General features: G+C 42.0%; 3 protein-coding genes across 4 annotated transcripts; 2 read left to right on the top strand and 1 right to left on the bottom strand.

Annotated features, from left to right (window-relative positions):
• Positions 1–3,138: 3,138 nt before the first annotated feature.
• Positions 3,139–4,398, top strand: LOC115146877 (homeobox protein vex1-like). The gene is made up of 3 exons (XM_029688895.1): positions 3,139–3,433; positions 3,746–3,996; positions 4,099–4,398. The coding sequence occupies exons 1-3, from the start codon at positions 3,139–3,141 to the stop codon at positions 4,396–4,398; spliced, it is 846 nt and encodes a 281-aa protein (XP_029544755.1).
• Positions 4,399–5,341: 943 nt separating this feature from the next.
• LOC115147136 (histone H2A.V) lies at positions 5,342–7,542 on the bottom strand. The gene is made up of 5 exons (XM_029689172.2): positions 7,440–7,542; positions 6,358–6,435; positions 6,121–6,234; positions 5,850–5,979; positions 5,342–5,706 (listed from the first exon to the last, which is right to left on the bottom strand). The coding sequence occupies exons 1-5, from the start codon at positions 7,440–7,442 to the stop codon at positions 5,645–5,647; spliced, it is 387 nt and encodes a 128-aa protein (XP_029545032.1). The 5' UTR covers positions 7,443–7,542; the 3' UTR covers positions 5,342–5,644.
• Positions 7,543–10,813: 3,271 nt separating this feature from the next.
• On the top strand, positions 10,814–14,709 carry LOC115146878 (transcriptional regulator protein Pur-beta). Of its 2 annotated transcripts, XM_065004638.1 has the most exons (2): positions 10,814–11,719; positions 12,635–14,709. In XM_065004638.1, exons 1-2 carry the CDS (start codon positions 10,851–10,853, stop codon positions 12,801–12,803), a joined length of 1,038 nt encoding a protein of 345 aa, XP_064860710.1. In that variant the 5' UTR covers positions 10,814–10,850; the 3' UTR covers positions 12,804–14,709. The 2 variants fall into 2 exon arrangements, with proteins under 2 accessions (XP_064860710.1, XP_029544756.2); XM_029688896.2 differs by lacking the exon at positions 12,635–14,709 and having other exon boundaries at positions 10,815–12,569.
• Positions 14,710–15,391: the final 682 nt, after the last annotated feature.

The raw sequence follows: 15,391 nt of genomic DNA, 5'->3' as shown, positions 1-15,391 counted from the left end.
AGATGAACAGCTAGCTCACTTTTGTGTCTGAAGGTATACAGACAAGGAGGCATACAAAGGTATGTCAATTGCTATTGGTATGTTATGCAGATCACATTTACTATCCTCCTCCTGTACCTCTTCAATGAATATCAAATAGACCTCTACATTATGGACAAGGTATGTGTATGAACACCATTCTAAAAACTTTTTTTTTTTAAATTCACATTCACCACAAAAACCAAGGTATGAATTCTGTCATGTGTTTTGTTGATCATCTGTATAATTACATTTTTTGGGCGATTCACAGACTTCGCCCTCCCTACACCTCTGATGAATATAACAGGAAACCTGCTCGATCACCATACACTGCAAAATCATTCTGTCTATGGATACGGAGAACATGAACACAATAACGTCAACACGCCAGAGGATATGTCTATTGGACTTGGGGCTCTGCTGGGAGTTTACCTCATATTTGGATTTCTAAATTCTGCTTTGCCACTAAAATCATAATAAACACTTGAGAACTAAAATAGTGTTATTGTTATGCATATTATATTATCAATAATAATAATAACATGGGGGGTAGTTCAAAAATAAACCCCCGACGGTTCTTCAAAAGGTTCTTTGAGGATCCATTAAATGGGGTTCGTTGAAGAACTTATAGGGGTTCCCCCACGGTTTTAATTTGAATAACCCCTAAAGGATACTTCAGGAACCTTTTATTTTTTAGAGTGTATACTGTAGAATACTTTAGTATATATTACAGTATTATCCACACAAAAGACAACAAAAACATTTCTTTGATAACTATAGTAAATACTACAGTATTTAATTTGCATACAATACCAGTCAAAAGTTTGGATACACCTACTCATTGAAGGATTTTTCTTTATTTTCACTATTTTCTACATTGTAGAATAATAGTGAAGACATTAAAACTATGAAATCACACATATGGAATCATGTAGTAACCAAAAAAGTGTTAAACAAATCAAAATATATTTGAGATTCTTCAAAGTAGCCACCTTTTGCTTTCCACACTCTTGGCATTCTCTCAACCTGGAATGCATTTAAATTAACAGGTGTGCCTTGTTAAAAGTTATTTTGTGTGAATTTCTTTCCATCGTAATGCATTTGAGCATATCAGTTGAGTTGTGAGAAGGTAGGGAGGTATACAGAAGATATGCCTATTTAGTAAAAGTCCAGATTTACCTCTGCTGCAGAGGATACGTTCATTATAGTTAACTGCACCTCAGATTGCAGCCCAAATAAATGCTTCACTGAGTTCAAGTAACAGATACATCTCAACATCAACTGTTCAGAGGAGACTGCGTGAATCAGGCCTTCATGGTCGAATTGCTGCAAAGAATCAGCTACTAAACTACACCAATAATAAGAAGACACTTGCTTGGATCAAGAAACATGAGCAATTGACTACTAAATGGTGGAAATCTGTCCTTTGCTCTGATGAGTCCAAATGTGAGATTGTTCTTTCCAAACGCTGTGTCTTTGTGGGACCTCCTTCAAGATTGTTGGAAAAGCATTCCCTCATGAAGCTGGTTGAGAGAATACCAAGAGTGTGCAAAGCTGTCATCGAGGCAAAGGGTGGCTACTTTGAAGAATCTCAAATATAACATATATTTTGATTTGGCAAAGGGTGGCTACTTTGAAGAACCTCAAATATAACATATATTTTGATTTGTTTAACACTTTTTGTTACTACATGATTCCATGTGTTATTTCATAGTTTTGATGTCTTCACTATTATTTACACAATGTAGAAAATACTGTATACTCTGCCCATACCACCCTTCCTTATATCCCAATTTGTGCCACCCATAAGTGAGAAACCTACATGCTAAGTATAGACCATATTGTGTTCCCTATGGTTATAGAAAAGAGCAGACGCTTCAGAACCCAGTGTCAACTACCTACCTACAGATTATGGAACATTTGCTATTTTAGTATTTCTCGAGTAAGTTTCCTCAAAGAGAAAGCCCTCCACTTCTAAGTTAAAGATAATGAAACAAAAACACTTTAGTAATGTCCCCAAAAACACTACAGTAAATACTAAAGTATATTACAATCTGCAAAAATGCTACAGTAATTACAATAGTATATGCAAAAACAAATTTCACTACAGTATTTATACTATAGTATAATGTAAATACTACAGTAAAGTCTGCAAAAAATACTACTGTGAATACTATGCTATTCCTACCATAGTATACACTATAATATTTTTTTCATGTGGGTAGCATCAACAGGACAGATCATGGAATGTATGAAGTTATCCTATAATTTTATATTACGAAATACACGAGAATAGGTGTTATTGGAAGAGTTAATGATATTCGTATTGTTTTCATTCCATGGGTAGAGGAGCAGGAGGAAAATATTTAATATTAAAGGAAGTGAATACGCAATGCTATTTGAGAATACACGAAAAGGATTAAGTAATGAGCTCTCTCTCTCACACACACACACACACACACACACACACACAGGGCTATATTGAGAGCAGCGGGTTCAATTCGGAAATAAACTAACAGTTAAAAATCTACAATTGAAAAAAGGGAATTTATTTTCAATGACTTCTCAATAAACTGTAAAGTGGAAGCTATTTATTTAAAACATTTTTACATTTCTGAATTTCAAATTCAAATCACTTAATTCAATTCGAATTGAGCACAACACTGATTGAGAGAGGAGGTGAGGACAGCAAGGATGTGACTGTGTGTGGGGGAGAGGCTCTCCAGACTCACTGGAGCCAGCGGGGTAATGGCCTCATTCAGGCCGATTGAGACGTCTTAATTTCTGCAGTTGTGAAAACTGAAGGAGGGAGGGAAGAAGGGAGGGAAGGATGTGTCCTTTGATCCTGGGCTGAGTGAGTTGTAAAATGAGGAGGTATGCCCTGCATAAATACTGCCTCTACTCAGATCATTACTCCATTTATCAGGACAATGACCCACTGAGAGAGAAGAACACACTCACACACACTCTTTCCTAAACTTACCCAGCTGAGAACTGTGTCTGCATTTCTGGAACCTGAAGGATAAGATGCATTAGATTCTATCCATCCAAAAGGACACGTTTCTCCACCCCAACAACAGGATTTTGGTTAATTTTGTTGGATATTTCCATCATCCAAACATGAGGGGACATTTCTCCATTGAGTGGCTGGCCCAGAGTAGTCGGGCATCGGGCAGCACGAGCCCCTCACCTCCCTCCTCTTCCTGGACATCCGTTGCGGCTGGACCCACCAGCACCTCTGGGACCCACCCTGAGAGCTTGCCTGGGTTCTACTGCCGACCGAGACCTAAAAATAAAGAGAACCAGACAGAGAACAAGGTGAGGAGAGGACATGGGCTGATCCTACGCAGCAATCCCAGCCTGGCAGGCTCTGAGACAGCTAAGAGGCGTAGCCCCCTCCACCACAAGCACCAAGGTAGGTTCACTCTGCCTCAAATCAACTCAGGATCTGAGTTTACATGGGAACCATACATTCATTGAAATAGTGTGTGTTGTTTGTGGGTGTGTTTTGAGCTGTGTTGATTCAATTAACAGAATTCTTTAGAAATAGCTACATCTGATTTTGCTCTTATAGTGCTGAAAGCTCTATAGTTAGGACTCACTTCAGACTGAGTTGATGTCTGGAGACATGGTTGTGTTTGAAAGGTTCAGAGAACACACAAGTTTTGGAAACCACTACGATGTAGCATATGGATGGATTTGGAATCTCTTCTCCCTCTTTCTTCAGTAGTGGCTGAGACTGGCTTCATTAGTGGAACAGAGGGGGAGACGTCAGGGTACGAGAGTGAGGGCGGGCGCTCCCTCTCCCCAACCACCCCCCTGGATGTCTCCTCTTCGCCCCCTACGGGGAGGCGGCCACGTACAGCCTACACAGCGGAACAGATCAACAGTCTGGAGAGGGCCTTCAAGAGGAACGCCTACCTGGGAACTCGGGACAAGGTTGAGCTCTGCAAGAAACTCGACCTCTCAGACAAACAGGTAGGCAATGCAGACAAAAATACATATAGGGGACTCTATTGCAATGGTTATCAAAGGTTTCTTTGATCACTGTGTCTAAAACGCCTGTCTGTTTCTCCTCAGATCCGTAACTGGTTCCAGAACAGGCGTATGAGGATGAAGAGGATGGTCCAGGACGCTCTTGCCCAAGCGTGCCAGGCTAAAGTAGCCTCTCACCTGCTGCACTACCCCGAGCTACATGCCTACCACCCCCATCATGCAGGAGCAGAGGGGGGCGCTGCCACCCCATACCTCCACCCACACTACAGCTCATCCACAGCCCTACCCAGCCTCCCCCTGGACTCTTTCTACCAGTACTCCAGCCTACCAGGCCTGGTGATGCCCACTACTGGGTCCTACCAGCCGTACACTCACCAGTATTAAAACTTTTGGATGATGTCTCAATAGTCTAAAGTGGTTTTAAGGAAACTACTTTAGACTAGTGAGACACATCCCAATACATTTTCACTGGCTTCCACTTCTCATCTAATGTATTGACTATAGAAACAGTTTTCCACTCAGGGTAGAGAGCAATAATGAATGTATTTCTGCTCTCCTTTTGTCATACTGTAATTTCTATTTAAGTATAAAATTGTTCGTTTTCAAGTCTTGTGGCTGCTGTATAAAAGTGTGGATAAAATGAAAGTTTTTTTTCCCCCAATTGCATTATAAATCAGATAATCTCAGTTCTTCCACTTGATTTATATATTTGTAAGTATTGTGTGAAAATAAAATGAAAAACAATCCCATTGCCAGAATATGGACTGTTTTTGTTGTAGTCATTTCCAATAGCCCCGTTTACAAATGGCCACCTAGTGCCCGACAAAGATCTTGGTCATACTGTGTGGATGAGTCAGTACGCAGCTAACTCACACAATCCATAAGAGAAAGATGGTCCACATATGAACTTGTGGTGAAAAATGTAATAGATTTTTCAGAACAAGCGAAACACCCAAATGGACTTCATTGGGCTCCTGAGTGGCGCAGCGGTCTAAGGCACTGCTTCTCAGTGCAAAGAGCATCCACTACAGTCAATGGTTTGAAACCAGGCTGTATCACATCCGGCTGTGATTGGGAGTCCCATAGGGCGGTGCACAATTGGCCCAGGTTTGTCCATCATTGTAAATAAGAGTTTGTTCTTAACAGGCTTGCCTAGTTAAATAAAATTTAAAAAAATTCTGTCCAATTTTCCTTTCCCTCCACAAAATGACAACCTTCTGTCTCCATGGAATACAATTAAATAATCTCAGAACTACTGTATCTCTGAAGCTAAGCAAGGTCAAAGCTAAATAAGAACTCACTTTATGACTAAAATAACAGACACAGGTTGTTTAAAAGATTTTTTTAACTTTGTAAGTATAAAACACTTTTGGAGCTAAAGCCAAATCAACTCAAACTTTTTCAGTGTCTGAAAAAAAAGTTTCTTGTCAGAAAAAAATCTTAAAACTTCCCTAAACACCCCACCTTTCACCTTTAAAACAGTACAAACCAACACATACCTCAAAGACTACAACTATGGTTACAAAATTACCCAAACAAATATGCAAAACAAAATCAATATGGCTCCCCTTTCCTTCTGGACTTGCCTAGTTAAATAAATAAAATTCCTGGTGGTGTGAGGTCACTTCCTCTATGCAGTCTTCTGCTGGCCCTTCTTTCCAATCAGAGACTTGTGGATGTGAGGAATTACACCTGCAGGAGGGAGAGAACGGAACATTATGAATGTGTGATGCTATTGCTACACATTGGTAGGTGAAGAGGTGTTTGCGCCCATGTAATGTAAAACACTGAGTTCCTGGAAGACCAATACATGAATCCAATCCAAGAGTTCTCACCTCCTCCAGCGATGGTGGCCTTGATGAGTGAGTCCAATTCCTCGTCTCCGCGGATGGCCAACTGTAAGTGACGCGGAGTGATACGCTTCACCTTCAGATCCTTGGAGGCATTCCCTGCCAACTCCAACACCTGAGAGTGACACAACAATAGTCTCAGTCTTTGCCCATTAGGGTAGGGTTGGAGCAAAAACCTGCTTGATTGACCTCCATCAGAGCCCTCAATGAGCCTCAAAGAGATATAAATGGTTAAATATTTTTTTTTTTAAATCACCTCAGCCGTGAGGTACTCCAAGATGGCGGCACTGTATACTGCTGCGGTGGCTCCCACTCTGCCGTGGCTGGTGGTTCGGGTCTTCAGGTGTCTGTGGATACGACCCACCGGGAACTACAAGACACACACACAGTCATAAATGCTATAGGTAGAAGTTGCCCATTTATCTGTGTTGCAGGATTCACTTGTGACTGATACAACAGAGAAACCCTGGGGAAAAGAGATGTAGGTACATGCCTGGAGTCCAGCCCTTTGGGAGCGAGACACAGCCTTCGCCTTGGCTTTGCCACTGTCCTTTCCTGCTTTTCCTCCTGCCTGGAAAGTGACAACGAGATTCAGTGAAATGGCTGATGCATGAATGTGATTAAATGTGTTTTCTTTGACTTTTTTCTTCTCAAAACGATGTATAACTGTGACCAAGCTGAACGAGATGCAAGATGGTGTAGGTGTACAAAAGAAAAATGATTAATACACTAAAAATCTCCAATTTATTTTTGTAGCCTAGTGGTTAAGAGCATTGGACCAGTAACCGGAAGGTCTCTGGTTCGAATCCCATTGAGCAAGGCACTTAATAATAATTGTTCCTGTAAGTCGCTCTGGATAAGAGCGTCTGCCAAATGACTAGCTAAAATGTAAATGTAACTTCAAGCAAACCGAAGGTATATGCAGCTGGTCATTACAGTAATCTGATTCATCACACACACACACGTCTCTCCACCAACTGAAAGATAAAGGACAATTTCCGATTCATAACGTTTGCTATGTAACTGGCAAACTGTCATTTGTGTTCTCGCGAAGACAATTCATTACAATTTTGAAAACTAAAAAAGCCTAAACATGCCTTTCTATAGCCAACTACAATACAAATACGAAGGAAAAATGGTTTAAGTATCTCGCTAAAACTGAAATACATATTGGTACATTTGTAAACAGTGCTAAGGTAAGGAGATGGTAACTAACGTTAGTTACCGTAGCTAGGTACTTCAATAAACAATCCAAACTTTGCGAATATCTTGGAATATTACATCAGAAAGAGACGGGACTTAACGTATATTAGATAAATATATGTCTGAAAAAGCACGAGAAGCAAGTCGGTTGTAAGCCAGGTGGCGTAGATGTAGCTAGATGGCACTCTTTCGTTAGTTTTCGAGTGTTCGTCGACGTCCTATTTCGCACGGAACAAGCAGTCGTGAATCCTAGTTACTCTTACTAGCCAGTTTAGCATATCAGTGCTAAAATGTAATGACATTTACGATAATCTGTCCTATAATACAGACAACGTACATAAAATACATAAAAATAAAATAGAAACTCGTTACCATGTCGCCGTTGAGTTTTCCCTGTTGTATTTCCAAACCGAGAAAACCAATAAACCCGAAGAGGAAAAAAGGCAACCAACCAATAGCGTCTCAGTTTATTGGTTCGAACAGTCTCTTCAACCAATTGCAATAGTGTTTGTACAGTGTAGGTAGTCTCTGCAACTGGATTGGACGCTTTGTGATAGTATAAATGCCAGAGAAATACTACTGCGGTCCGTGCTATTCGTGATGCTGAGGGCGTCCCTACTGTTCTTAATAATAATAATATACACTATATATACACAAAAGTATGTGGACACCCCTTCAAATTTGTGGATTTGACTATTTCAGCCAAACCCGTTGCTGACAGGTGTATAGATTCGAGCGCACAGCCATGCAATGGTACGGTCTTGGCATGTCACCTTTCCAACAAGTCAGTTTGTCAAATTTCTGCCCTGGTCAACTGTAAGTGCTGTTATTGTGAAGTGGAAACGTCTAGGAGCAACAGCGGCTCATCTGCGAAGTGGGACCACCGAGTGCTGAAGCGCATAGCTAGTGAAAAATCGTCTATCCTTGGTTGCAACACTCACTACTGAGTTCAAAACTGCACACAAGGCTAAGATCACCATGCGCAAATGCCAAGAGTCAGCTGGAGTGGTGTAAAGCTTGCTGCCATTGGACCCTGGAGCAGTGGAAATTAGTTCTCTGGAGTGATGAATCACACTTCACCATCTGGCAGTCCGACGGACGAATCTGGGTTTGGCGGATGCCAGGAGAATGCTACCTGCCCGAACGCACAGTGCCAACTGTAAAGTTTGGTGGAGGAGGAATAATGGTCTGGGGCTGTTTTTCACAGTTCGGGCTAGGCCCCTTAGTTCCAGATAGGGAAATCTTAATGCTTCAGTATACAATTACATTTTTGACAATTATGTGCTTCAACTTTGCGTTAACAGTTTGGGGAAGGCTCTTTCCTGTTTCAGCATGACAATGCCCCCGTGCACAAATCGAAGTCCATACAGAAATGTTTTTTCGAGATCGATGAACTTGACTGGCCTGCACAGAGCCCTGACCTCAACCCCATCGAACACCTTTGGGATGAATTGGAACGCCTAATCGCCCAACCTCACTAATGCCCTTGTGGCTGAATGGAAGCAAGTCCCCACAGCAATGTTCCAACAAACTAGTGGAAAGCCTTCCCAGACGAGTGGAGGCTGTTATAGCAGAAAGGGGGGACCAACTCCATGTTCGATGAGCAGGTGCCCACATACTTTTGGTCATGTAGTGTAGCTCAGTGTTTTCAACCCCCATTGAAGTTAGCCAGTCTGGTAGGTCTACAGTAGTGTAGATTACATGTAAATTAAGATGAAATAACTAAAAGTATTTTGAAAGGACAAGTTTAAACTACATAATCCATGTAAATGAGTTTATATGAATTGTGAGAGATAATGTCTTACATTGTTTAGTCTTCTTTTCCAGTGATATTCAGAATGGGTATGCCACATTTGTACTTAGGTTTTTAAATGAATAATGATGGGATTTATATTGTGCTTTTCCAGATGCTCAGAGTGTTACATTAAATAAAGAAAACTCCCTTCAGCCACCACACTACCAATAAATCTGTCCTCCCTGAATCCTATGTCACTATTCCCCTCTCACTTGTTCACCTTTGATGCTGCAAAACCCGGGTTAAATACTTGAGCGCTGTACTTTAGTTTGGCTGACAGAATAGAAGCAATAGAAATATGACAAAAGTCCCGAAAGTGCAAAATCCAAGGGAGTAAATTTAGTGCCCATCAACTAGTCTACTTTACAGTATTTGATATCTTTTTGACCCAGGTTATCTGCCAGTAGACTGAAAGCCCTGGACCTTGCTGTTTGCAACCTGTGTAATAGGTGAGCAGGCTAGGCACTCTGTCGGCTGCTGTCCTTTTACCTGGGGCATATTCAGGATGCAACGTTAGAAAAATGGTTTACTCTAATCGTATCTAGTTGAAGAATCATGAATCACTTGAACATGGGTCTCTGATTCAGAGGCAATCACTTTACCAAAGATTGCTAGACTATATACCCAAAGAGAAGCAGGTGCCTCTATCTGAACTTTCTTTTTAACCTTTATTTAACTAGGCAAGTCAGTTAAGAACAAATTCTTATTTTCAATGACAGCCTAGGAACAGTGGGTTAACTGCCTTGTTCAGGGAAAGTACAACAGATTTTTACCTTGTCAGCTCGGGGATTCAATCTTGCAACCTTTCAGTTACAAGTCCAATGCTCTAACCACTAGGCTACCTGCCGCCTCCATAATGCCCTCCTTGGAAAGCCCCTGGATCTCCTCTCTTCCTTGTGAGAGAAGCCCATTCCAGTCAGGACCCCTCAGTGGTGGAACGAATCTCCCCTGCTTTCGGTGCAGCTTTGGTGAGCTGGGATTTGAAATGGGTTGGAACTGGATTGGTGGCCATAACAAATCAGGGCACCTCCGTAGGAAATGAAATGTCAATTTGGTTTGAGGACCCCTGTGATTCTTAAACTGCATAAAAGACGAGGCAGACAACATCTGAAGGGGGAACAGAATTTAACACAGCACAGGATTTCAAAAAAACTGGACTAAATGTATTTTTAAAAACTGGGCCCTGGGTTCGAGTCTCAACCAACCCACCACTGAATTCGCTCCACTGGTGTCAGAAGTGAGATAGTGAAGGAGTGGTATATAGTGTAGCGATCTTGGTAAGATGCTTGCCTCTGAATCAGAACCCTTCTGAATTCGCTACAACACTGTCTGACTGATTGATGGGATGATTGGTGGGATGGGCACCACTGTGGTGGAATTAATAGCAACATCAAATATTCACATTCATATCTGGGTGACAGGGAAAATATTAGGAGTCACATGGCTAAGTATTTTAGAACCATAGTAGCCTACTTGGGGAAATTAGGTTCATGAAAAGGTTAAATGTATTAATGTATTAGTGTAAATGAGTGCTCTTTTGTGACATTGTTATGACATAAGGAGTTGCTTTTATTACTGCTTTTTATGTATGTAGTATTCCCCAGTCTAGAATTTAACGCTTGCCCAGTTTGGCTTAAATGATATAGCAACTGCAGAGAAAATGATCTCCTACAATTTATTGGTACTCCATAGTAAAAATTGTTGTAACAATATTGTGGCCCGTTGATTGGACGGTGATGTGGTCCACGATAATTACGTCAACAGAACCTACATCTAAACCAATGACATGTATGAATGTTAAGACGTAGGCGTGATAGCCAGCGGAAAACGACCAATGAGAAAACAAACTCGTTGAACCTGGCGTGATTGGCAGACCCTAGGCCAATGTGGGAGCGCTCTGGGAGGGTTTTGGTGGTGACCATGAAGGGGGTGTGCACGCGGAGAGGGAGATACTCACAAGAGGGAGAAGCTGGCTGGCGGTGCTGAAGATGGCGGATGGTGACAGTGGGAGCGAGCGCGGTGGCAGCAGCCGCGGAGGGGGAGGTGGGAGCGGGCACCAGCCCTTCCAGAGAGAACAGGAGACGCAGGAGCTGGCGTCCAAGCGCCTGGACATCCAGAACAAGCGCTTCTACCTGGATGTCAAGCAGAACAACAAGGGCAGGTTCATCAAAATTGCCGAGGTGGGGGCCGGGGGCTCCAAAAGTCGCCTGACCCTGTCCATGTCAGTTGCGGCGGAGTTTCGCGATTACCTGGGAGATTTCATAGAGCACTACGCCCAACTGGGGCCTAGCAGCCCGGAGCAGATCGCCCAGTCCTCGGTCGGAGAGGACGGTGGGCCCAGGCGAGCCTTGAAGAGCGAGTTCTTGGTCCGGGAGAACCGTAAATACTACCTTGATCTGAAGGAGAACCAGCGGGGGAGGTTCTTGCGGATCCGACAGACCGTCAACCGAGGGCCCGGGTACGGAGTAGGTGGGCCGGGAGGAGGTATGCAGGCTGGTCAGACCATAGCCCTTCCGGCCCAAGGCTTAATAGAGTTTAGAGACGCCCTTGCAAAGCTTATAGATGATTATGGTGGAGACGACGAGGAATTGGCCTGTGGAACGGCGGTTGGGGGCTATGGGGAGCTTCCTGAGGGCACATCCATCATGGTGGACTCTAAACGGTTCTTTTTTGACGTCGGGTCAAACAAATACGGCGTGTTCCTGCGAGTGAGCGAGGTCAAACCGAGCTACAGGAACTCTATCACCATCCCGTTCAAAGCGTGGGGAAAGTTCGGAGGTGCTTTCAGCCGGTACGCGGAGGAAATGAAAGAGATCCAGGAGCGACAGCGGGATAAAATGTACGAGAGAAAAGAGGAGTCGGAGGGAGAGGTGGATGATGACTGATGAGTTGAAACAGCTGATAAGAGTTCACTTCACACAGTGAGATTTGCAATATTATATGTGGCAGAAATGACAGATTTAAGTGCATGAGGAATCGAACTTTAATACAAAAACATATCGTGGCATAAAAAGTACGTTTGAAATTGGAACCATTATTGATGTATTATTAAAACCCGGAGTTTAATGAAAGTTATGGGGCAAAGAGTCTCTAAAATGAGACCTTTCTCATGGGTTAAAATAAAGAAATGAAATTATGTTTTGTAAAAAAAGAAAGAAATATCCCCAAAACCAGCAACTTGGTTTTCATAACAATATAAGAAGCCAATGAAATCTTTATAACGTTTCCTTTAAAATATAGATATATATTTAAGAGTAAGGAGTTGAATCCATTAATGCATCTATTATGTCCATTGCTCCTTGTAAGGAGAGAACCAGCATCCATTGTATCCCTGTTCTAGCTCTCCTATGTGGCAGTGTGTGTTACCTTACACGTTTTAGTGAAATTAGTAGAAAGGAATGTCTAGAACAATTGTCATTTTTCTGGAGGTTATTATTTGGTGTGTTAATTGATGGGGTTAAGCTATATAACATTGGCTGTGCCATAGCGGGGCCTTTAACAGACAATTATGATGAGAAACGTTACGGAGAGAATAACTGTATCTGCAGGCTTATCTGAAGGCCTCTTGAGACTAAATTGGAGACTTGTGCTAAACGTAGTTAGCTCAGTGTCATGTCACCCTCCATACAAGTACTGTAGGCCTAAACATGGCAGATGAGTGAATGCTTTTGTTGTTTTTACATATAAATGCCTGGCATTATTTACAAGGTCTGTTTCCTGGGACTTATTTTATTTGAAAGTAACTTAATTTTATCTTGTCAGATGGGAGCAGAGCAGTGTCACCTCCCACAACAATGTGGCCTGGTATCAAGAGAGTGGCAGGCCTATTAACCAATTGGCAACCAGAAAGGACAGTCTCTTCCTACTGTGTGCGTCCCATGCTGCAGGAGCCTGCTTCCCACTTCAGAACAGTTTGCACATATATTATGCCAAAATGTTGATGTGTTTTTTTTGGTACGTTTGGTCTTCTGCAATGGTTTTTTCGGGCTGTTTGTGCACATTTTTTCTCTCTAATGGAAGCAAGTCGGTAGCCCCTTTTGACAGATTGGACAACAGTAGGCATTTTTCAATTAAGTGATTGTTTTCATTCAACGAAAGACTAATCGCTTTAATGGCAATTTTTTTTATTTGGGAAATACTGCACCAAATGTCTTAGGCTTAGTAAAAACATCTCTGCAAAAACATCTAAATGAATGACATACTGAGCACGGACAGCTGAAAAAACCCTTGCCATAGGCCAAAATGAACAAAAACATCAATTTCATCCTAATATATGCGCAAACTGATTTGGGTGGGAAAGCATGCGGACGCCTTTACACACACACCACGGGAGCCTTCTGATATGGCCATTGGAATTGATCACTGGGTGAAACCCAGTGGAGCTGCTACTACTACTGTCACCCAGCCAGCCAAGAGTGTGTAGGGCATCAATGATACGGTGCCAACACTCTGTCTCAGCCCAGGCATCAGCACTGCCACACCACCGACCTTACACTACGCCTCTGGACAGTAACAACAGGATGAATGTTTTACAAAGACAGCTATATTGAAAGAAAATGGTGCTTATGATGAGATGATAAAAAAAACTTTAAAAAACTAGCTTACAATATTTTTTACCTTAAAATACCTTAAAGAAAATGAAAATATATTAATTATAGAAGTATAACGCAGGCTTATAAAACATAATTGTCCATTTTTTTTTTTCTTTGTTTATTCTCACTTTCATTTGTTGGTTTTCTCCCAGAGAGTGAAATAAATAACACTTCTGTGATTAAAAAATATATATTAATGCAACAGATATTGTGATTGTGTACTAAAAAAAAAAACTCTTTCTCTCCCTCTTCCCTCCTCCCCACTCCAACACAACCAGCAGCTGCTGAAATGTTCACTTACTCTTCTTCTTAGGTTGAAACGGGCAGACACTTCATCCTCTCAAGTGTTCCTTTAAGTATTAGTTATTAGGCTCCTACACATCTATCAAACTACAGCCAGTTGGAATAATTGGCACCGTGTGTAGTCCCAGTTGGTCTCCGTTTCTCATAGTTGTTCCCCATTTAACATGTGGAACCGGCCAAGGGCAATTGGTCTGAGATGGGGGGGGGGGGGGGGGGCTGCCCAACACATCACCGGTAGTTTGTTGGCTGTGGACTCGTTGGATAGACGTGTAGGAGCCTTCATATGACACATTATAAACTCCGAGCTTGAAGTTGCCTTCAGTTTAACTTGTGCCATTAATTATGTTGCCTGTTGTCATCAAGGCAATTAGGTTTCATTTTTGTACTTGGAAAAGACTACTAAATAGTGTACTGTAAGTACATGGAAAAGCAAACTCGGGCTCCCGATTGGCACAGCGGTCTAAGGCACTGCATCTCAGTGCAAGAGGCGTCACTACAGTCCCTGGTTCGTATCCAGGCTGTATCACATTCGGCCGTGATTGGGAGTCCCGTAGGGCTGTGCACAATTGGCCCAGGGTTTGGCCGGGGTAGCCCGTTATTGTAAACAAGAAGTTGTTTTGAACTGACTTGCCTAGTTAAATAAAGGTTCAATAAAGAAATTAATTTAAAAAGTACTGCCTGACATTCATGGCTCAATCGAGTTAGGCATTTAACGTACCTTAGTAATCCAATTGGTTTACGATGCTAAGAATGTGTGTGTGGATTCTTTGCCACTTTTTTGTTGTTGCACTTTGAGATACCAAACACAATGGGGTGGTTAGAGCGTTGGACCAGTAACCGGAAGGTTGCAAGTTCAAATCCCCGAGCTGACAAAGTACAAATCTGTCATTCTTGCCTAGTTAAATAAAGGTTAAAAAAATAAATAAATTAAATGTATTAGTCTCACAGCCAATTTAGTGAAGATGTGGTCTCCAGTCTCCTCCCCAGCAGAATCTCAGTCGTGACACAGCAGCTGTTGTACCATATCAAATACCATCTTCTTTTCATCAGTCAATGAAAGAGCTCTTCGGAAAACAGACTCACATCTCCGGCCTAAACATTCAACACAACACAAGGTAAATGTAGAAATAGGAATGAGAATGCGCATCTAAATAAATGTGTGTTTGAGATAGGTCTTAACCACAGGTCTCAGATCAAAGTGTAGCATTATATAGAGTCTGCACTGATGATAGGATCACTATCAACAGCAACGTGCTTAACCACAGGTCTCAGATCAGAGTGTAGCATTATATAGAGTCTGCACTGATGATAGGATCATTATCGACAGCAAAGTATCTGTAGATTTATTAACCAGTATGCCTCCATCAGACCCAATTCAACTAGGGATGACGTGCTTAACCACAGGTCTCAGATCAGAGTGTAGCATTATATAGAGCTTCCATCTCATATTGCTCAAATGACCAGCAAACCTGGTTTAAAAAAAAAACAGATAAAGCAACACCTCACAGCACAATGCCTCTCCCCTATTTGACCTAGATATTTGGTGAAAGTATGTGCAATGTCGGCTTAGGAGAGGAGGGTGAGCTCTGTCATGTGAAGCAGGAAGTCTATAGTAGGGGTAACCTAACTCCCCC

The sequence above is a fragment of the Oncorhynchus nerka genome, linkage group LG19 (assembly GCF_034236695.1).
Source record: "Oncorhynchus nerka isolate Pitt River linkage group LG19, Oner_Uvic_2.0, whole genome shotgun sequence".
NCBI classification, from domain to species: Eukaryota; Metazoa; Chordata; class Actinopteri; order Salmoniformes; family Salmonidae; genus Oncorhynchus; species Oncorhynchus nerka.
The sequence above is the reverse complement of the archived record's forward strand: the minus strand, read 5'-3'. Positions and strand labels throughout refer to the sequence as shown.